Source organism: Danio rerio, chromosome 10 (genome assembly GCF_052040795.2).
Source record: "Danio rerio strain M-AB ecotype USA chromosome 10, GRCz13ab, whole genome shotgun sequence".
NCBI classification, from domain to species: domain Eukaryota; kingdom Metazoa; phylum Chordata; class Actinopteri; order Cypriniformes; family Danionidae; genus Danio; species Danio rerio.
Window position 1 is genome coordinate 48,420,038 of NC_141030.1, and position 23,134 is coordinate 48,443,171.

The 23,134-nt window shown below is 38.7% G+C and overlaps 3 protein-coding genes and 1 long non-coding RNA gene across 4 annotated transcripts in view; 3 read left to right on the plus strand and 1 right to left on the minus strand.

Moving 5' to 3' along the window:
* Positions 1–23,134, plus strand: part of myo18b (myosin XVIIIB) — an 880,426-nt gene that overhangs the window by 289,541 nt on the left and 567,751 nt on the right. The window lies entirely within an intron of this gene.
* The window catches only part of LOC147842218 (uncharacterized), a 167,245-nt gene that overhangs the window by 3,610 nt on the left and 140,501 nt on the right, over positions 1–23,134 (minus strand). The gene's annotated exons all lie outside the window — the stretch shown is intronic.
* tpst2 (tyrosylprotein sulfotransferase 2) lies at positions 1,542–15,640 on the plus strand. Its single transcript, NM_200419.1, is given in 6 exon segments — positions 1,542–1,572; positions 4,315–4,782; positions 5,596–5,913; positions 8,942–9,140; positions 13,226–13,276; positions 13,800–15,640. Coding segments are annotated over 5 exon segments (1,071 nt in total). The 5' UTR covers positions 1,542–1,572; positions 4,315–4,318; the 3' UTR covers positions 13,839–15,640.
* ubc (ubiquitin C) lies at positions 15,922–18,435 on the plus strand. Its single transcript, NM_001077804.2, is given in 2 exon segments — positions 15,922–16,038; positions 16,718–18,435. A coding segment is annotated over 1 exon segment (1,602 nt). The 5' UTR covers positions 15,922–16,038; positions 16,718–16,724; the 3' UTR covers positions 18,327–18,435.

Consider the following 23,134-nt stretch of genomic DNA (forward strand, 5'->3'; position numbering starts at 1 on the left):
TGGCGATTCTACAGTTGCTATGGCAACACAACAACTATAGAAGTATAAACAAATAAGGCTGCAACCGAAACCACCTACTGCTCAGTAGGTAGTACTGCATTTGAATTTAAATGTTCTACTCGGCTGTTAGAAAAGTACGTTCTATACAGTATGAATGTGAGCAGTATGAATGGAACTTGGATGTACTACATGCGCCATTTTGTCATGATCACGTGACCTACCTGTGTGAGTTGCATAGCTTCACAAATTATCATCGTATCATGGGATGCACACATCAGAATCTCGCTGGAAGTAGTCGGTCATCTGGGAACTTCTCGCTTGCTGATTTTCGAATTCTGGGATTTCAGACACACTACTCGACTCTCAAACTGATTTTAGTGAGCTATACAATATGGAAGTATGCGATTTCAGATGCAGCCTTAATCTGTTGTAGTGATTCTACAGTTGCTATGGTAACACAACAATTATAGTAATATAAACAAATTAATCTGTTGTGGTGATTCTACAGTTGCTATGGTAACACGACAACTATAGTAAATTAAACAAATTAATCTGCTCTAGTGATTCTACCGTTGCTATGGTAACACGACAACTATAGTAAAATAAACAAATTAATCTGTTGTGTTGATTCTACAGTTGCTATGGTAACACGACAACTATAGTAAATCAAACAAATTAATCTGCTCTAGTGATTCTACCGTTGCTATGGTAACACAACAACTATAGTAAAATAAACAAATTAATCTGTTGTGGTGATTCTACAGTTGCTATGGTAACACGACAACTATAGTAAATCAAACAACTTAATCTGCTGTAGTGATTCTACAGTTGCTATGGTAACAAAACAACTATATTAATGTAAACAAATTTAACTGCTGTGGTGATTCTACAGTTGCTATGGTAACAACAACTAAATTAATCTGCTGAGGTGATTCTACAGTTGCTATGATAACACAACAAATAGTAATATAAGCAAGGCCAGTTTTCCCAATGTTTTGAAATATGTGTTGCATATATGCCATAGCGTTTTTGATCCAAAGTGACTATATTAACTATTTGTTAATGCATACTGTAGTATTTAACTATAGTGAACTGTGAAACTAATAAATACTGTAGTAAATTTTAGTTTTTACTACAGTAAACAGTGATGTATTTTAGTGTAAGATACCCTATAGTTGTAGAAATTATGGCTCATTTGTTTATAATATTATTATAGTAGTTGTGTTGCCATAAACAATAAAATTTACTATGGTATAGTATTTACTATGTCTTTTATTCAAATTGCCACATATCATGTTTTAACATGGGTCTGTAAATATGATTTAAATACTAATATATGCAGAATAATCCACTTAACTGGTTCAACAACACTATTTACTATAAATTACAGCAGTATTTGTGCCATGTGGGGGATGTTAGGCTCTGGGGCACCGGAAAAAGACATGTCGCAAGTTTTCAGTCAGTTTTAATGTGTAAACTCTTCCACTTCCTCAAGTTTTCAGCCTGTGAGTATGTGTTTGTGCGTGTTCAGTCCTGCAGAGATCATGCAGATTCACTGCTCGGTGCCTGAAGGTCAGTCCATCGTTTCATTATTAATAAGCTCTGTGTGTTTATTTTTAATGCATCTCGATGTGTGTGTGTGTGACTTTAGCTGTCCATTATCGACTGATCAGGACTCTTTTACCTGCAACCATATTTCCTGTTTAGCGTAAACTACTTTCACTTTTTAACACGCTACAACAACAACAGAGTGATCATCCTTTCATAACGCTGTGAGAGTTATTCAAAGATTTCATCAGAGTATTATCCGATCAAGCTATTAAACCGTTTAGATCTATATCAAGACTGAATAATGCATATTAAAATGCAGAAATGTAAACTATTTCAAACGCTATATCGAGATTTTAAACACTATATTGCTATATAAAAACATGTAAATGCTATATCAAGATTATGTTAATATGCTTAAATGCTATATGGCTTAATTATACAGAGATTTTAAATTCTATATCTAGATTTTAAAGCATATATGGCTAAATCTGAGCTGAGGTGTAAATCTAACATTAATTTCATTCATTTTCTTATCGGATTAGTCCGTTTATTATTTCGGGGTCGCCTCGGCGGAATGAACCGCCAACTTATCCAGCATGTTTTTACGCCGCAAAAGCCACAACCCATCTCTGAGAAAGTAAATCTAACAATATAGTCCAAATATAGACAGATATTTCACATGAGCAGACACATGGAACGTCTTCAGGGTGTTATTTGTACTTGATGAACGTTGTCACAATGTTGATAAAAAAACGTTACCTGTGTTTTTGATGACTACAGCTCGCATTTTAGGACTGTTGGCAGGGCCGGCGCAAGCTGAACTGCCGCTCTAGGCAAAGGACGCCGCCCACAACCCTAAAGTGAAGGGGGGGGAGGGGGGGGTGGTGTTGTGATGGGGGCGAGGAAGCTGTCGCGGACACTGATATAACTGAGGGCGCAGGTGAGGATAGTGTCGGGACGCCGCCAACCTAGACGTGGATATAACTGAGGGTGATGAGGGAAGTGTCGTGGACGCCGCTCTCTCTATTTTGCCGCAAGACACGTATATAACTGAGGGCGCGAGTGGTGAGGGTAGTGTCGGGGACGCCACCCTATCTATTCTGCTGCCCAAGGCGGCCGCCTAGGTCGCCTCTATGGACGCGCCGGCCCTGACTGTTGTGGATGTCTACACTCTGCTGGGTTGTTTGAACCCAACAATCACTGCTACACTTTAAAAATAATGTGATTGTAAATGTAAAATGCTACAGAACAACTTGGTTATCCTTAACAGCAGGTTTCCTAACTATGTAACGTATGGTGTATAACAATAAACAGAGTTTCCCAGAATTCCCTGCATGACACTTCCACCTTTCTCTTTTCTTTCGTTTTCAATTTTTAACATTGCTACACTTGAAAAAAATGCTGGGTTGTTGTAACCAAACGTTGGATTAAATTGAAACAATTAGTTTACAATAACTCCCAACCAGGTACTGAGCCTGGTCATTGTCTGGATGGGAGACCAGATGGGAACTCTAGGTTACTGTTGAAAGTGTTAGTGAGGCCAGCAGGGGGCGCTTAACCTGCGGTCTATGTGAGTCCTAATGCCCCAGTATAGTGAAGGGGACTGTATACTGTCAGTGAGCGCCGTCTTTCGGGTTAGATGTTAAATCGAGATCCTGACTCTCTGTGCTCATTAATAATCCCATTTGCTGCTCTAGGCAAAAGATGGTCACGCCGCCCTCAACCACAACCCTCTCTATTCTGCTGCCCTAGACGCGAATATAACGGAGAGCACAGGTGGTGAGGGTAGTGTCAGGGACGCCGCCCTCTCTATTCTATCGCACTAGACGTGGATATAACTAAGGCCGCGGTGGTGAGGGTAGTGTCGCGGACGGCGCCCTCTCTATTCTATCGCACTAGACGCGGATATGGCCTAACTGAGGGAGCGAGTGGAGAGGGTAGAGTCGCGGACACCGCCCTCTCTATTAGTCGGGGATATAACTGAGGGCGCGGGTGGTGGGGGTAGTGTCGTGTATGCCGCCCTCTCTATCCTGCCACTCTAGACGCGAACTGAGGGCGCGGGTGGTGGGGGTAGTGTCGCGGACACCCCCCTCTCTTAGACGCGGATCTGAGCTTTTTCAGAGGCAGAATAATCCTATCGTGTGTAAACTTGACTTTCAAGAAGAGTTATAACAATTTCTCTAACAATCTCTCTTTCATTATTCTGCTATTAAGCAGAACAGAAACACATCTGATCATCATAACTTACCTAAATAGGAAAAGTTTAGTCACATTTACATCTGACTTGTTTTAAAATGTGCCTTTTTATACAGTGTAGCCTATGTAAACTTCTGCTTTCAACTGTATATGCAAGTTTAAATAGAAATATCTGTAAAGAAGCCAAAACAACAACAGAATTAACACAACTTAACTCCTCCTCACCGTTTCTTTCTGTTGTTGTAGCGATGATAGCTGGAGGGGCGTGGTTAAGTGTGTTGGCCACGCCCAAAACTTCAAACAAACAGGAAGTGCATTTTCAGATTTTAATTTTAGAAAACAAGAGCAAACTATTGTTGTTGTTTCTTAATGACATGCCCGGATTAATTGTTGACCACAAAACTAGCCATATAAGCTAACAAAATCAATATGCTAGGTTTGAGTTATTTAAATAAATAAATAAATAAATAAATAAATAAATAGTAGCCTACTTTAAATAATGTTGGTTTGTGGATACATTAATTTGCCATGCAATAACACACATTTATTTCCCTCCGCTGTTTCCAGAGTGATGCGGCTGTCAATCAAACGGACACTTTTCCTTCTGTTTACTCTGTTCGGAGGATATACTCTTATCAGGACTCTATATCGCGTTATAGCGTGCCACGGAAAGCTGACCGGAGCTCATGTGGTGTCTGTCCTGGTACAGAACCGGACCCGGTATCGATATGACCGGAACACACCGATCGTGTTTGTGGGCGGAGTCCCGCGCTCGGGAACGACACTGATGCGCGCGATGCTGGACGCACACCCGCTGATCCGCTGCGGGGCGGAGACGCGCGTGATCCCCCGGGTGCTGTCGCTGCGGCAGGCCGGCACGGAGCAGCCCGGAGTCGATCAGGAGATTCTGGATGCCGCGACAACCGCATTCCTGCTGGAGGTCATCGCTCGGCACGGAGAACCGGCGCCAATGCTCTGCAATAAAGACCCGTTCACTCTGAAGAGTGCTGTCTATCTGTCACACCTGTTCCCCAAGTAAGGCTGGGTTATGTTTTGTGTATTGTTTTTCCCCCTCCTTTTTCGCTTTTTTTTATTTAATTGTTTTAAAGTTTTGTTTTATTTTTTGTAATAATTTTTTCCCTTTTCATTTTTTTACTTTTAATTTTTTTGGTATTTTAGTTTTAATATTGTTTATTATTTATTTATTATTGTTTTGTGCATTTTAAAAATATTGTTAAACATTTTTACTTAATTTGTTTTCTTTTTTCTTTAGTATTTTTATTAGATTTTATTTTGTAATTTATTTATTTATCTTAATTTTATTTAGATTTTTTTTGCGTGTTCAATAAATGTTTTTATTTCATTTTGAAATTTTTATTTATTTATTTTATTTTCTATTTAATTTTGACTTGTTTTATTTTATTTATTTATTAATTTATCATTTATTTTATTTTATATCTAACATGTTTAATGTTTATTATTGCCCAGTGAGTCCCCTCATGGCAATTTCATTGTTTTTATTATTTAATTATTTATTTATATAAATTATAAAAAATCCATTCTGAGGATTAAAAAAACTAAAACACCATTTATTCATTATTAATTAATTAACTAATAATACTTTTATGTAATAAGATGTACATTGTAAAAAAATTTGAAAAAAAAAATATTAATTTATTTATATATCTTGTGTTGTTTATTTATTTATTTGATATGTCAAAATCACACCAGATTTGTTTTAATTTGGTGCAAATCTCTTTGGGGAAACTCTAAAATCTAAAGTTTGGATTGTTTTCATTATGTGCCTCATTCCTCTCCATTTCCTCCTGTGTTCATCTGCTCCTTCAGCTCTAAGTTTGTGCTGATGCTCAGAGACGGCCGGGCGTCCGTGCACTCCATGATCTCCAGACGGGTCACCATCGCCGGCTTCGACCTGTCCAGCTACAGAGACTGTCTGACTAAGTGGAGCAGCGCCATTCAGGCCATGCTGTCGCAGTGCATGGCTGTGGGCTCACGCCGCTGTCTCACCGTCCGATATGAGGATCTGGTGCTGCGACCGCGAACCTCCATGCAGAGAGTGCTGCTCTTCCTCCAATCGCCCTGGCACGAAGGAGTTTTACACCACGAGGAGGCCATCGGACAGCCCGGAGGGGTTTCACTGTCACGGTATGGAGAAAAGCTGCCTTCTGGCATGCATTATTAACTTGTGTTACTTCTTTTAAAAAGCAACTTAATCTGTTACTTGGTTACTTTTAAGGAAAGTTACTTTTGCATTACTTGTTACAGTTTTGGGGAAGTTAACTATAGTGTTGGGGAAGTACTGCAACTATAACTTGCCTTAATTATTAGTAATTAACCAGCACATTTAGTTACTTTTTAAAAGAAGTAACACAATTCTGTAGTGCATTGCTTTTAAAATAAACTGTCCCGAACTCTGAAACCAATGCATAAGTTACTTTTTTTTAGAAACTAATTAAGCAACACATTTCGTTACCTTTAAAAGTAATGCATTACAGGCATTTTAAAGGCAAGTTACTCTTGCATTACTTGTCACAGTATTGGGGCAAAGTTAACTATAGACGTCATGCTTTACAGTCTTGTGGTACTTCTTTTACAGAGTGATTTACTGTTTAAGTAAAATTCCTTTTGCATTGCTTCTGTCAGTGTTGTGGATAGATACTTTTAAAAGAAATGCATTACAATCCTGTCTTACTCCTTTTAAAAAGTACCTAATGTCACAACAGTTACTTTTAAGGAAAGTTAGTTTTGTATTGCTTTTTCCGGTGTTGTGGTAACTTTAAAAGCAATGCATTACATATAGGGCTGTATTTTGACGATCCATGCGCAAAGTCCAAAGTGCAGGGCGCAAATGCATTAAGGGCATGTCTGAATCCACTTTTGCTAATTTAAGGACGGAAAAATCCATTCTGCCCCGTGGCGCATGGTCTAACAGGGTTGAGCTTATTTTCTTAATGAGTTCTGGGTGTGTTTTGAGAATAAACCAATCAGAGAGTCTCATCTCCCATTCCCTTTAAGTGTCAGTTGCGTCACGCCCATAGCGCATTTGCTATTTACATGACGACTTTGTAAGTGGAAAAACTGAGCATTTTACTAGCAAGAAAACAGTTAAACAGAGCATCTGCAGCAGGAGAATGAGAGATGAACCTCCACATTATTTACCTTTACTTTCATTCTCGTGGATAGGGAAACATGTTGCACGCAAAGACATCCATTAGCCTATAAATAACTAATTTCATTTATTAAGTGCAAAGATTTGTTTCAAAACTATTTCTAAATTCAGTTCTAATTTCCAGCAATGAATAAATGAACAATAATAACAAAGTGTGCTCAAAAACCTGAGTTATATCCAAATACACATGCTGCCCCATATGGTCTAAAACCTGACAGGTGGACAAATCTAAGCTTGTTTTTAATAACACAAATATAAATATGAATATGATAAATAATACTGCTAATAATAATAACATTACACAAAAGCAAATCATCATGAATAAGCTGAAAATCCCCCGAGATGAAGAAGGCATGAAGGCGGTGGTTTTTATATTGATGTAGGCTAGAAAAAATTTTTTGTAATATTTTAATCCTTTAATTATTTTTCATTTGTAAAGATATTTGTGTATTGCTCTACATCCTGTGTGTATGAAGCAATGTTTAAGTGTGGCGAACAACTATTGCGCTCTGCGCTGGACAATAGACCAGCTTTGATCGAGTCTACTGAACCGTCTATTTAGGTTCCTCAAAATAGCAACGTGCCAGCAATGCGCCTCAACACGCCTCCTTTTTTAGACCAGAACGCCTATGGGCGCACATATGAGCGCAAATGCATTAGCTAGTTAAACAGCGTGCTGCAAAACGTCTCTTGCGCCAAGCTGAAACTAGCATATAATAATTGCGTCGCGCCTTGCGCCACATTGCTAGAGTTACTGTCACATAGAGTTACTGTCATGACTGTCTGTAACCACCAGATGGCACTGTAGTTCGCTGTGAACTGCGAATTACAGTTGCTAAAGACTACAAGTTCATACATACCTCGTGCACACACCCGGAACCCACTTACACTGATTTGCAAAACACAGCTGTCTCCGTTTCCTGTTGATTTCATGGACTATTTATTCACTCTACTCCTATTGATTAGCTGCGTCCCAAATCGCATACTTATGCACTATTCTACGCCATTTTGTAGTATAAATAGTGTGAGTAGTGTGTTTACATTGAAAACTCTCAAAATAATAAGTGCACTTTAATTACCCGGATGATGCACTCATTCAGCTGCTGAAATGAAGTGTGTAATGATGGACACTTCACGCACGCAACGACCACAGGTTTGCTTACGTAGCGGAAGGGGCGGAGCTATCGGCCGCACATGTTGGATAACTTTATTTATTTTGGATGGTGAAAGCAAAATTCTCCTACGAGAGTGATTATAGCGCCTCCCGATGGTGAATGCGGTTATACTTACGGCAGGTATTATTTGATAATTCGGTCGTTTATTTCACTGATTTGGCAACAGTCAAACGTCATCAGGGAAACGGTTTGAATTTCCGCTTAGTAAAAAAAACATAAGTGTGCCATTTGGCACAACACTACATACATATACTATCCTGCTGAGTGTGTAAGTGCAGAAGTACATAGTGCATGAGTGCATAGTGTATAGTGTGCCTTTTGGGACGCAGCTTTTGTCACTGCGTTGTTGTCTATCTTGTCTTCCTAGCCTAGTAAGTCTTGTTTGGTTTGTTGTTCCTGAAGTCCTGTCCTAAGTATTTTCTGCCAGAGTTTCTTGTTTTGTTTGTTTGTACTGCACGATTTCATTAATAAACTGCACTTGGATCCGACACCTTTTTGTCTCCGTCCCGTCAACAATCCGTGACAGTTACTGCTTTAAAAAAGTAAGAAAGTTACATTTGCCTACATTTGATTTCTACAGAATTGCAGAAAGTTAATTTAAAAGTAATATGTTGCACACAATTTTCCATTTCAGAGAGATATTAAACATTATTTGTGTTTTTTTTTAAGCTGAATCAGACTACATCTTGTAAAAAGGGGCAGCGGAGGTCCCCTTTAAGTTTCTTTTGTGTTTTGTGCAATGCTTTACTGGTTGCCTGAAAATTGTAATCTGTTTACACAACTCACGTCATGCAGTACCCCGACCCTCTTTTTGTTGTTGTTTTATTAGAACTGAACGCTCCACGGATCAGGTGATCAAACCTGTGAACCTGGAAGCTCTGACGCGGTGGGTCGGCCACATCCCAACAGACGTGCAGGACGACCTGGAGAATATCGCACCCATGCTGCGCCGGCTGGGCTACAACCCCAACGCCAATCCTCCAGACTACGGCCAGCCAGATCCTGAAGTCATCAACAATACTCAGAGGGTATTTCAGAACACTTTATTCACTGCAGCTTTAAGAGCGGTCAAGTCAAAGCGCATTAAATGCAAGTGAAAAGAAGGGGGCGGGGCATGTCAGACATTAGAGTGCATTTGATTGGTCAAGATTTGATGAGAAACTAAAGTATGAGGTGATGTGAAAAAACTGCTGGTCCTTTTAGGCAGAGGAGACAGGATGCTGCTGCAAAAATGTGAATTTTGTCAGTGTTTTGGAGCACACTAGCATATAGATATCATGAAGACATAACATATGCTGCGTCCCTAATGGCACACTATACATAGATATATACATTAGATGTCGCCTGGCCTATTGTTGTCTGTTGGACGGAATGCGTCAATAGCGCCGCCATCTTGGTACAGGGTAGCGCTCCTTTGAAATGAATGCGGGACCAAGGTACAGTGGAGGACTGTGGCCATGCAAAGCCAGAGATATACACATATACACATATATCTGTGATCGGGAGTTTTCCTGGATGTTAGTATGTTATTTTTTTTTTCTAATTACGAAAATTATAATTTTACATCACTTTTCTTCATTGATGGATCAGTGACCGCACGGGCATTCCTGACAAAAAGCTTGTGTTTATGTGTACAGAAATGTACTATTCACCCTCCCTGTTAAATTTGATCTAATCATGTCCTGAACACAGCTCCTCTCCTGCTTTCACTGCTCATACTGACTGAGGGAGCGATTCGTTTGTGAATGAATCCCCCGAACGACTCTTTCACTAACGTTAGCCGACAATAATACAAGTTTCTGGCAGCGCAGCATCTCGTTGTCATATTTCTCCTGCATTGTTTGCTGATTTTATTCAACAAAACTAGCATAAGCCGAGTGTTTAGTGTGAGTTGGAGCTGCTTTGCCGTATGGTGAATGCAGTAAGTGACTGTTATCATCAATAACGTTACCTGATTAGCACAAAAGTTCAGAACATACAAAAACAGAAAAAAACTTAATATTACCTATGAAATGTTTTGCGTTTGTGCTTTGATTTCTTTGTTTGCTCGTTACTACACCCGTAGACAGCGCTAAAGTCCCGCATCTTCACGTAATAACACTGTCTTGACTAGTGCGGTTGAATGACATTTGTCCTGGGAGCACTGTACCAATATGGCGGCGCTATTGACGCATGCTCAGGCTCCCTATGCGATATCTAGTGTATATATCTATGCACACTATACACTATGCACTTATGCACTATGCACTTACACACTCAACAGTATTGTATTTATATGTAGTGTTGTGCCAAATGGAATTTTTTTTTACTAACCGGAATTTCCCTGAAACTGTTTCGCCAAATTCTATTGAAATAAATGACCAAACTATTAAATAATATCTGCCTTGAGTATAACCTCATTCTCCATGGGGAGACGCTATAATCACCCCTGTAGGAGAAAACTGCTTTCACAATCCAAAATAAATAAAATAATCAAACGTCAGCAGCCGATAGCTCCGCCCCTTCGCCAGTAGCCCCACCCCTTCTGCTGTGTGAGCAAAGCTGCGACGATTGAGTGCGTGAAGTGTCCATCATTCCACACTTCTTTTTAACAGTTGAATAAGTGCAGCATCCGGGTAGTGCACTTATTTCGTTTTAGAAGAATTTCATTGTGAATGCATTACTTACACTATTTATACTACAAAATAAGGTAAAATAGTGCATGAGTTTGTGATTTGGGATGCACCTATACAGGTACTAACATCTATAAAAACTTTATTTTCATGTCACAGGAGCCTTAACCTTTATCATGCATTCAAAGAAAAAAGATTTTTAGTAAAGGAATGAAATTTAAAGGGGGAAGCAGTGGCGCAGTAGGTAGTGCTGTTGCTTTACACCAAGAAGGTCGCTGGGTCGAGCCTCGGCTCAGTTGGCGTTTCTGTGTGGAGTTTACATGTTCTCCCTGCCTTCGCGTGGGTTTCCTCCGGGTGCTCCGGTTTTCCCCCACAGTCCAAAGACCTGCGGTACAGGTGAATTGGGTAGGCTAAATTGTCCGTAGTGTATGAGTGTGTGTGAATGTGTGTGTGGATGTTTCCCAGAGATGGGTTGCAGCTGCAGTGGTTTGTCATTCAGTGAATATTCATTTATTCATTCATTCATTTTCTTGTTGGCTTATTAATCCGCCTTTATTAATCTGGGGTCGCCACAGCTGAATGAACCGCCAACTTTTCCAGCACGTTTTTACGCAGCGGATGCCCTTCCAGCCGCAACCCATCTCCACACACACTCATTCACGCTCATACACTACAGACAATTTAGCTTATTCAGTTCCCCTATAGTGCATGTGTTTGGACTGTGAGGTAAACTGGAGCACCCGGAGGAAACCCACGCCAACGCAGGGAGAACATGCAAACACCCTACTGCGCCACTGCTTCACCCAATCATAGGACACTCATTCATTTATTCATTTTCCTTCAGGTTAGTCTCTATTTAAGAGGTTGCCACAGTGGATTGGTATATGTTTTACGATGCGGATACCCTTCCAGCCGCAACCCAGTAATGAGAAACACACATACACCGTCACATTCACACACACACTCATACAGTACGACCAGGCCCGGATTAAGACCTCAGCGGCCCCTGGGCACATTGTCTTTTAAGGCCCCCTACCTGGCCGCACCCCTATAGTTGAATTTAAAAAATAAGAATTTAATAATTTTTAAATAAAATGAATCTATAATTTTTTTTGCATATGTATTTATAGTTTACAAAGATTTAACTTATTTTTCAAAGCATTGAATAAAAATACTAATAAAACTATATATATATATATGTATATTTTCTGTCTGTCTCTCACACGATGAATCCAGTCCGCGCTGCGCTGCCGTTAGCCTCCTCCGTCCTGGTTGATGCTAGCTTCTCATCATTTAAAGTTACTATAACGTCTTCTTCTGTACCCTCATTCTCCTGATCACGGGTCTGTTTAAAGATAGTGTGTATGAAAATGCCTCAATAAAGATGCCTCCTCTCCTCTTTCTCTCGCGTTTGCTAAATCCACTTGTCCACTCAGTTTTGATCTATGACAGATATAACGTTACACTACAGTCTGCTCAGTTTAGTGCCGGTTATTACAAAACTGACGTTTCCGCGCTTGACCAATTACAGCATTCTGTTTAGTTAAAGAAAGAAAGGCAATTTAAATATAATAATAATATTAATATGTGATCGCGATTTTTTTGCTCAGAGGAAATACAGTTGTCTGAGCAATATAGTTTTTGCAGAGAGGGAGGCACCTATAAGGCTAAACATTATTAAATACCCACGAGACACTTGTGACTTTATATCACATTTGCATTATTTAAAAAAAATGTTTCCTTTCTGTTAAAAATATATTTCCAATCTGATATGTAACGGGGAGAGAAAAAAGTAGCACGAGTTCAGCTGATGGTGGATTCGAACCGAGTTGATAATCAATAGCGTCAAAACATGAAGCTGCGCGCCTTACAAGGTGCGCCACTGCAGCTGTGTTAATAAACAGCTCTTTACTCATCTTGTCTCTATCAATCAGGCATCGATAGGCGTAAACCCTGAATAGCTTATTCCAACTAGATGCGCTATTTGTAATTAGCCTAAAAAGACACTCCGAAATTGTCTTTTTTTCTCCCCGCTCGCAGGGGCCCCTAGTGCGCACGGGCCCCTGGGCCTGTGCCCATAAGGCCCATTGGTTAATCCGGCCCTGAGTACGACCAATTTTGTATTACCCAATTAGCCTATACCGCATGTGTTTGGACTGTGAGGTAAACCGGAGCACCCAGAGGAAACCCACGTGAACGCAGGGAGAACATGCAAACTCCACACAGAAATGCCAACTCGCCCAGCTGGAACTCAAACCAGAGTCCTTTTTGCTGTGAGGCCACTGTGCTAACCACTGAGTCACTGTGCCGCCTCAATAATTAGATATTAATTTTAAATAAATAAATAATAATAATTAAAAATCATTTTAAAAACTCAGAATTCTTAGATTAAATGTTAACACAATAACACAAAAATATATACATTCAAATCATTACTATTTTTAATTAATTTTACTCTTTTCAAATGAAATGTTGACCATTTTTCTCAATATCTTTCTCAGGTACTGAAAGGAGATTTTAAAATTCCCAGGAGCCTGAAAAAATGGGCACAGGTGAGTGAATGCTTTTGATGTTTTACAGATACTTCAAACCAAAGCATGTGTAATGTATTAGAAATAAACACAACTACAGACTAAACAGGAGCTACATATAAAGATGTTTGTTGAGTTCATATCTCTTTGGATGTTTTGGTTGTCAAATGTTATTAGAACATGACCTACACATGTGGTTTATCTACTAGGTCACTAAAATGATTGGTTAGGTAAAAATAAGAGAAGTTAGTTGTAGAAAGGTGTTTCATTAGTGTTTACGCATGAAATCAGATGACATTAACAGAGTCACATCTCATACTAATACTACAGAGTGTATAGATATTAAAGGACACGGTGTAAAAATGAATAAAAAAGAGAAAACAAATGACAAATCAGAATAATGATTTGGTGTCTTTTTAATGCACTGACATTATATCTCAGTAGGTTCTGTTACCATTGCATTAGACTGTGATTAGTCAACTATAATTATACTATTTGTGTTGAGTCAACCATATTAATTTTGAAAATGTTTCTTGTTTGACAGGAATCTCCAATTATAGGTTCTAAAGGAGGCAGAAAGTGAACCAAGCTCTGCATTGCCATACAGTACAATATATATATTTAAATATATTACAATATTCAATTATCCATTCATTTTCTTTTCGGCTTAGTCCCTTTATTAATCTGTGGTCGCCACAGCGGAATGAACCGCCAACTTATTCAGCATATCGTCACCTTGGCGTTATAAGGTTCTATCTGCTTTCTGAATGATTTTGAGATATTGAGCTTCTCAGTTTTTGCATTTCATAAAGCAAACAGTACGTGTGTAACATTTGTTTTTTAAATAAAAGGTCTTAAAATGTAAACAACGTATAAAAACATCCCATAATATAAGTTGTCATTTAATAAGAATATGTCAATAATTCAGTTTTAACAAAAATGTCAGATAGAACCTTAAAATTCTGAGGTGACGATATGTTTTTATACAAGGATGCCTTTCCAGCTGCAACCCATCACTGGGAAACACCCTAACACACTCATTCACACAAATATACTATAGCCAATTTAGCTTACCCAATTCCCCTATAGCATGTGTTTGGACTGTGGGGGAAATCAGAGCAACTGGAGAAAACCCATGCCAGCGCAGGGAGAACATGCAAACTCCACACAGAAATGCAAACTGACCCAGCCGAGGCTCGAACCAGCGACCTTCTTGCTGTGAGGTTACAGTGCTACCCATCGTGCCACTATGCTGCCCATATTCCTATATATAAAATATATTTAAGAAAATATATTTTGGGGAATTTTAAAAAGTATTTTGCAATATATTTTCTGCAAAAACTTTTTTAATACCATTTTTGAAAATACATTTTTCAAATAATATATTTTAGAATCGCTTAAAATGTTTTACCCTCCACATATTTCAATTCAAGGAAAAAAATGCATGTAACATTTTAAGAAAATCTTTATTAATTCATTGTTTTATTCTTGCTAAACCTTTACCTCTGTTTTGTTTTGTTCATTTATTCATTTTCTTGTCGGCTTAGTCCCTTTATTAATCCGGGGTCGCCACAGCGGAATGAACTTCCAACTTATCCAGCAAGTTTTTAAGCAGCGGATGCCCTTCCAGCCGCAACCCATCTCTGGGAAATGTTTTGTTTTAATTGCATTAAATATTTAATATAATATCTTTAAATAATAAAAACCTTTATCACACACATTGTAGCCAACTGGAAGGTATGAAATATCTCATATTTTGAAATATATTTAGGTTATATATATATATATATATATATATATATATATATATATATATATATATATATATATATATATATATATATATATGAACATCACAGATAAAACATATAATTTTTTTATTTAGAATATATGAAAATAAAATATTTACTGTTTGGGTTGATTGCAGTATGTGCTTGTTTACAGCTCTGGAGTTTTTCGGTTTGTGTGATAAACATTGGAAGACTTTCTGAGATCATCCTGAGAATCAGTGTTGTTGTTTACTCACTGTGTGTTAATGGATTTTTACATTATTTTACATGCTGAGTTGTTGTAATGCAGAAAACTGATGTGAAAAAATACATTAAAGGGCAAATACCTTTTTAACTTCCTCGTGCTCTCAAAAGAGAATTGTTCTCTTCATAAAGGAAGTGAACCATCGTTTATTTGCACTGGACTTCCTGAAAACACCGCAGTTTTATGTCTTGTTTTGGGAAATGAAAAGATCTGTGACGTTTGGTGACGCTGTTGCTATGTGTTCGTTTTCTTGACCTAGTTTTTATTAAATGGACCTATTCATGTTTTCCTTGTGCCGGAACATTCCTTTTCCCCTCAGTGTGCACTATTTCAATAAACGTATTTCATACAGATCGTGTTATGCGTTGTTTGTGATCATATTTGTGTCATATTATTTTGATCTAAACACACGAACCCGGTGCAGTGCAACATATCACTCCGCCTGCCCTCAAACCCCACGAACACATCAGATAAAGGGATATCTCGGTGATACCTTCACAAAATGATTTTAATAAACGTATTGTTGCATTTTCTCAATATAAAACAGAGTGAATTGTATTAAACCAAATCATAAGTTCAAATACAATCGCTGGTGTGGGTAAAATAGTGCGCTGGGCGCAACGGCGGAAGGATACAGTGCTCTTAGTATAAAAAGCCGGCTCTTTGTTTTTGCGCTTTCAGATTCGCTCCTGAGACGAGAGGAAAGAGACTCCCATACACCGCACTCTTACAGAAAAGAACATTTGTTTGTGAGTATGATGTTAAATATAAGCAATCGACGTTTGTTTTGTCGTTTGTTAAATCTAGCAATGTTTTATTTTAATTAAAGTGTTTACCGATTCATTTAAAGGTGTATTTCTGAATGAGCTAACGTATTAGCTTTTAACGCTAGCCGGACTGTTTGGTTTTGAGGATCAATAAACCAACGTTTTTTTCTGATTTATTTTGCTTTAAAATATAAAGGTATAATTCGTCGTCGAGAATTTTGGGTTTTGTTCGAGTTTAGAAATTTGGCGGCGTTTTTTTTTTGTACCGCGAAACAGGGCGGTGGTTCGGTGAGCTTCTCAATTCATCTGCGTGACAAACGGTTTTCGGCAGCTGTAAATGCGCTATGATGCTTTTATTCTTTTCAGCGTGTAACTTTGTTAAATATAATTGACTTTCCGACTATCGACGTTCGTTTCATCTCAGTGTTATTGTTTAATGGCCATTTTCTGTGGTAAACTGTCGCCATTTTGTTTTCAGTCGTCCGTTTGTTCCGCCCTTACTCACAGCTGTGTCAGCATTAGTGATGACTGTTCTCACCTGGCCTGTTTGCTTTCATTATTGATGAAGAGCTTTCTAGAGAATTCTGAAGCTCGTCTTTGTCCTGAATTCATCTGTATTCATTAAAAAAAAAAATTAACCTTAATTTTTTTTTCTTCTCAGCGTAAAGATGCAGATCTTTGTGAAGACGCTGACTGGTAAGACCATCACCCTCGAGGTCGAGCCCAGCGACACCATTGAGAATGTCAAGGCTAAAATTCAAGATAAGGAGGGCATTCCTCCTGACCAGCAGCGTCTGATCTTCGCTGGAAAACAGTTAGAGGATGGACGCACCCTGTCCGACTACAACATCCAGAAAGAGTCCACCCTCCACCTGGTGCTCCGCCTCAGGGGTGGCATGCAGATCTTTGTGAAGACGCTGACTGGCAAGACCATCACTCTAGAGGTGGAACCAAGCGACACCATTGAGAACGTCAAGGCTAAAATTCAAGATAAGGAGGGCATCCCACCTGACCAGCAGCGTCTGATCTTTGCTGGCAAACAGCTTGAAGATGGACGCACCCTGTCCGACTACAACATTCAGAAAGAATCCACCCTCCACCTGGTGCTGCGTCTGAGAGGCGGTATGCAGATCTTCGTCAAGACTCTGACAGGAAAAACCATCACTCTTGAGGTCGAGCCCAGTGACACCATTGAGAACGTGAAAGCCAAGATTCAAGATAAGGAGGGCATCCCACCTGACCAGCAGCGTCTGATCTTTGCTGGCAAGCAGCTTGAAGATGGACGCACCCTGTCCGACTACAACATCCAGAAAGAGTCCACCCTCCATCTTGTTCTCCGCCTCAGGGGCGGCATGCAGATCTTCGTGAAGACGCTGACTGGAAAAACCATCACTTTGGAGGTCGAGCCCAGCGACACCATTGAGAACGTCAAGGCTAAAATTCAAGATAAGGAGGGCATCCCACCTGACCAGCAGCGTCTGATTTTTGCCGGCAAGCAGCTTGAAGATGGACGCACCCTGTCCGACTATAACATCCAGAAGGAGTCCACCCTCCACCTGGTGCTCCGCCTCAGGGGTGGTATGCAGATCTTCGTGAAGACGCTGACTGGTAAGACCATCACTCTTGAGGTCGAGCCCAGTGACACCATTGAGAACGTGAAAGCCAAGATTCAAGATAAGGAGGGCATCCCACCTGACCAGCAGCGTCTGATCTTTGCCGGCAAGCAGCTTGAAGATGGACGCACCCTGTCCGACTATAACATCCAGAAGGAGTCCACCCTCCACCTGGTGCTGCGTCTGAGAGGCGGTATGCAGATCTTCGTCAAGACCTTAACTGGCAAGACCATCACTCTTGAGGTGGAACCAAGTGATACCATTGAGAATGTGAAGGCAAAAATCCAGGACAAGGAGGGCATCCCACCTGACCAGCAGCGTCTGATTTTCGCTGGCAAGCAGCTTGAAGATGGACGCACCCTGTCCGACTACAACATCCAGAAAGAGTCCACCCTCCATCTTGTGCTCCGCCTCAGGGGCGGCATGCAGATCTTCGTCAAGACGCTGACTGGCAAGACCATCACACTCGAGGTGGAACCAAGCGACACCATTGAGAACGTGAAGGCCAAAATCCAGGACAAGGAGGGCATCCCACCTGACCAGCAGCGTCTGATCTTCGCTGGCAAGCAGCTTGAAGATGGACGCACCCTGTCCGACTACAACATCCAGAAGGAGTCCACCCTCCACCTGGTGCTGCGTCTTCGTGGCGGCAAATAATCTGCTTATGATTAATCATTAATATATACAAGTCTTGAATTATCAGACCAATTCCAGTTTCCTTTATTCCTCTTAATCATTCAATAAAGTTCTTGCATTCCACAATTTATTTTGTTTGTTTTTACTTCTGCTTGATTATGGTTGATAGATGCACACATACACATGAATATTGACTAATGCACCATAATGTAATCAAGCTGTTATTTTTTTTATCAGAATTAAAGTATACAAATATGATGACTCCCCCCAAAAAATAATTTTAGTCACTCAACTTTTAAACCTTTGGCCTTCTATTGAATACTTAAGACATTTAAAATGCTGAAAACTGAATCTTGATTTCTATATTTGATTTTTATACAGTGGAAGTCGATGGTTTCAGCTTATGTTGAAACTGAAAGGTTTGTAACATCTTAAAGAGTAAATTTATTCTGTGGTGACCCATTTCTGCTAATCGGTTAAATTTTTTTAATTAAATTACTATAAAATTGTAATTTATACGGCCAAATTGTTTGCTGTGTCCATGTAGCTTTTTAAAACTTTAATTGGCTAAAATCTGCATTTCATTCACTATTTGAGCCTAAAAAAGATCAATCAAATCTGAAATTAATATGGCAAACATAATGTCGACAATTTCACTGTCAGATGTGATTAATAAACCATCCACAAGATGTCATCAGAGTCTTGCTAAAGTTTTGCCACTGTGGATAATGTCAATGCTCAATTTTGAGTTGAGTTTGTCATCTTTTTCTGACCACGCAGTCACATGATGACTGATCGGAAAATAAGTGCAAAATCAATGACCTTTAAGTTCTAAATATTTTTTAATGCAGTGAAGAATATTCCTGGAAAAGGGTTTAAAAGCCATGGCCATGCTCATCAATATATAAAATATTTAAGTTAAAATATTGCTGCACTGCTTAATAAGCAAGATATGCACAGCAAAAATGCTGATATATAAACATTTTAAAGTTAAACAGCTAATAAAGTGGAATTCTACGTGTTTTTTGTGAAGAATGCATTAATCAATTATTATGGGCTGTAAATATCCTTGTTCTCCCTGCGTTCGCGTGGGTTTCCTCCGGTTTCCCCCACAGTACAAAGACATGCAGTACAGGTGAATTGGGTAGGCAAAATTGTCCGTAGTGCATGTGTTTGTGGATGTCTCCCAGAGATGGGTTGCGGCTGGAAGGGCATCCACTGCGTAAAAAACACTGGATAAGTTGGCGGTTCATTCCGCTGTGGTGACTCCAGATTAATAAAGGGACTAAGCTGACAAGAAAATGAATGAATGAATATCCTGTGTTAAGATTACCTGTACTTTTAATTAAAAATAAACAAACTTCTCCGAATAGCATTATTAAATAGTATTTAATATTACAATACGCCACAGTTTGCTGCAGTAAAAACTAGTTTATTTAAACGATTAGTATTTAGTACACTTATCGGTTCAATATGTAATTTTCTATCACTCATTAATCTGTATGTTGTAAATAAATACTGCATTTACACTCACCGGCCACTTTATTAGGTACTTTTAAAGTTTGAGCATCAACTAATTACTAAGAATTTCATAATAGTGGACATTTACATGTTTTGTGTGTAAGAACGCACTGTTTAGACCAGTGGTTCTCAAACTGTGGTACGTGTACCACTAGTGGTACACAGGCTTCCTTCTAGTGGTACGCGGAGGAATGAAAGATGTCATGTACATGCTATACACATTTAAAAATGTATCAAAAATTATGTAAATAATATGCCATATATGACATGTAGCCTATATTTCTGAGGTAATTTGGCACGTTTTTTTAACTGTGCAGAGTTGTAGCTGCTTTACTGGGCCTAATATTGTATTTCAATACTGGTCATTTGGTGGTACTAGGAGAGACAATTTTTTTCTGAGGTGGTACTTGATGAAAAAAGTTTTAGAACCACTGGTTTAGACAGATGTGCTGTAAATATCCTGTGAGATTACTTTTACGTTTAATTAAAAAGAAAGACTTCTCTGATTAGCATAGTTTGTTGTATAATACTGAAGATGACCAGTTTTAGTGCTCTGCTGCATCAGTGTCATGTGTTCACAGAATGAAAGAACATCTTTTACACATTTCATTCACAGAGTCCAGAGATAAATCTTTACGCACCAGAAAATATCATTCATAATTTGCGCCTGATTGTATTCGTCATGCCCTGAAAGGTTGAGCTGATTTTCTTGTGCTCTACGCTGGATCTTCAGTGTGGATTTGTCTTGGGTTTGGAACAAAAATCACATGAATAACCGCTTTAAAAAGCTCTTTTGATGTTGATTTGGCTTCACCCTGACTGACATTTTGTGAACAGCGTCAAAAGGGTGAAGGGTTTTGGTTAGTTTTATGTTTCATTGACGCCACTCCAAGAGAATCTCATAAAACTACAATGAAGCACTTGTCTGGTGTGGTGATTTTATAGTTACTCTGATAACACAACAACTTTAGGGTATATTATGTTAACTGTAGTATAAACTATAAGTATTTAGTACATTTGTCTGTTCAATATTAAATTTCCTATCACTCATTAACAATCTATGTTGTAAATACTAAATACTGTATGAATACTCACCGGCCACTTTATTAGGTACACCTTGCTAGTACCAGGTTGGACCCCTTTTGCCTGCAGAACTGCTTTAATCCTTGGTGGCAGAGATTCAACAAGATACTAGAAATATTGCTCAGAGATTTTGCTCCATATTGACATGATAGCATCACACAGTTGCTGCAGATTTGTCGGCTGCACATCTATGATGCCAATCTCCCGTTCCACTACATTCCAAAGCTGCTCTATTGGATTGAGCTCTGGTGACTGTGGAGGCCATTTGAGTACAGTGAACTCATCGTCATGTTCAAGAAACCAGTCTGAGATGATTGAGCTTTATGACATGCTGCGTTATCCTGCTGGAAGTAGCCATCAGAAGATGGAGACACTGTGCTCATAAAGGGATGGACATGGTCAGCAGCAATACTCAGGTAGGCTGTGGCGTTGATGCTCAATTGGTACTAATGGACCCAAAGAAAATCTCCCCCACACCATTACACCACCACCACCAGCCTGAACCGCTGATACAAGGCAGGATGATCCATGCTTTCATGTTGTTGAGGCCAAATTGTGAGCCGAGCATCCGAATGTGTCAGCAGAAATGGAGACTCATCAGAGCAGCAACGTTTCTCCAATCTTCTATTGTGCAGTTTTGGTGAGTCTGTGTGAATTGTAGCCTCAGTTTCCTGTTCTTAGCTGACAGGAGCGGCACCCGGTGTGCTCTTCTGCTGCTGTAGCCCATCCTGCCTGATGCACGCTTTGAACTGCAGCACATCGTCTTGACCATGTCTACATGCCTAAATGCATTGAGCTGCGGCCATATGACTGGCTGATTAGAAATTTGCGTTAATGAGCACTTGGGCAGGTGTACCTAATAAAGTGGCCGGTGAGTGTATTATGTAATTATTAAAATCTTTGTCTTATCAAAACTGTCCTAAAACAAACATGATAGTTGTTCAATAGATTTAGGACAACTTTGATGAAAGGTTTTGATCCACTTCATATATTAACTATTATTTGCTCACCAAAATGTAAATGTGAAGTACTGCATCATAACTTTTCTTTGCATAAAGTAAAATGTGTGTCAAGGCTCAAGATAAGGCATTGCGTTACATATGAGTTATCAGAGGCAAGTACTTTTCCAATAAAGATAAAGCACACTTATCATGTTCTGTTTGATCATTTATGACCCTGCATGCATGCGTCGTTTGCTTTGTCTACACCATGATTTCAATGACAAATTAAGTAAATCTTTAAAATCAAATTAACTGTGACCATATGCATAATTATCAATCAAACATGTTGTAAATGCATATGAAAATAGAATAAATTATGCAGGTTTATTTTAGAATAGACTTAAAAATACAGGGTTGAACAACGGTTAGGCAAAAAAAATCTAAATAAATTTTGCGCAGCATTTTTTGACACCAATAAAGTGAATTATTAATTCTCTATAAATGTCCTGAATGCCAATATTTCAAAATCATTTGAAATCATTAAAATAATCAATTAGTCAAAATCTTGTGAGGAATTTTGGACAAGAATCATCTCATCTCATATTAAAATACTTCATTTAAGAATCACAGTTTGCCCCCAAAATATTTATAATTCTTTAATATATTTAATAAATGTCAATTTTAAGTAAATATATCCATTGAGCTGAATGATGTTGGAACATCAGTGCATTTCATGCTTTATTTATTTATTTATTTATTTGTTTATTTATTTATTTGTTTGTTTATTTTTTATAAAAGTTATTTGAAAAATTCATGTAGATGCTTTATTTGCATTTAATGCTTTCTATACAGACTCTGTACAAATGGAATAACCAATGTTTATTGAAAATAATGGGTTATTGCACCTAATATTGATTTTCAAACTTACCTGAAGTTTAACATTGTCACTATGTTGTCTAAAAATATGAACATATCTGAAAACAGGGCACTTTATTGTTACCTTCTGCTAAATATTACCTCTAAATGACAATACTATTGTTGTTTATTTGGTTGAAAGTGTCATTAATATTTTACAGAATAAAAGTAATATTACATTTCACTCAAACAGACAACTATAAATAATAAATGCAGGGAAAATTACGAATTTTGAAACAATCTCTTAGTTTTTCCCCATAGCTCTCTATGTAATCACTTTCACAAATTAAATTTGATGCGGACTCCTCAATGGGATGTCTCATCTTTGACAGATGGTCATATTATAAATGTAAAACCGCGAATTAATGC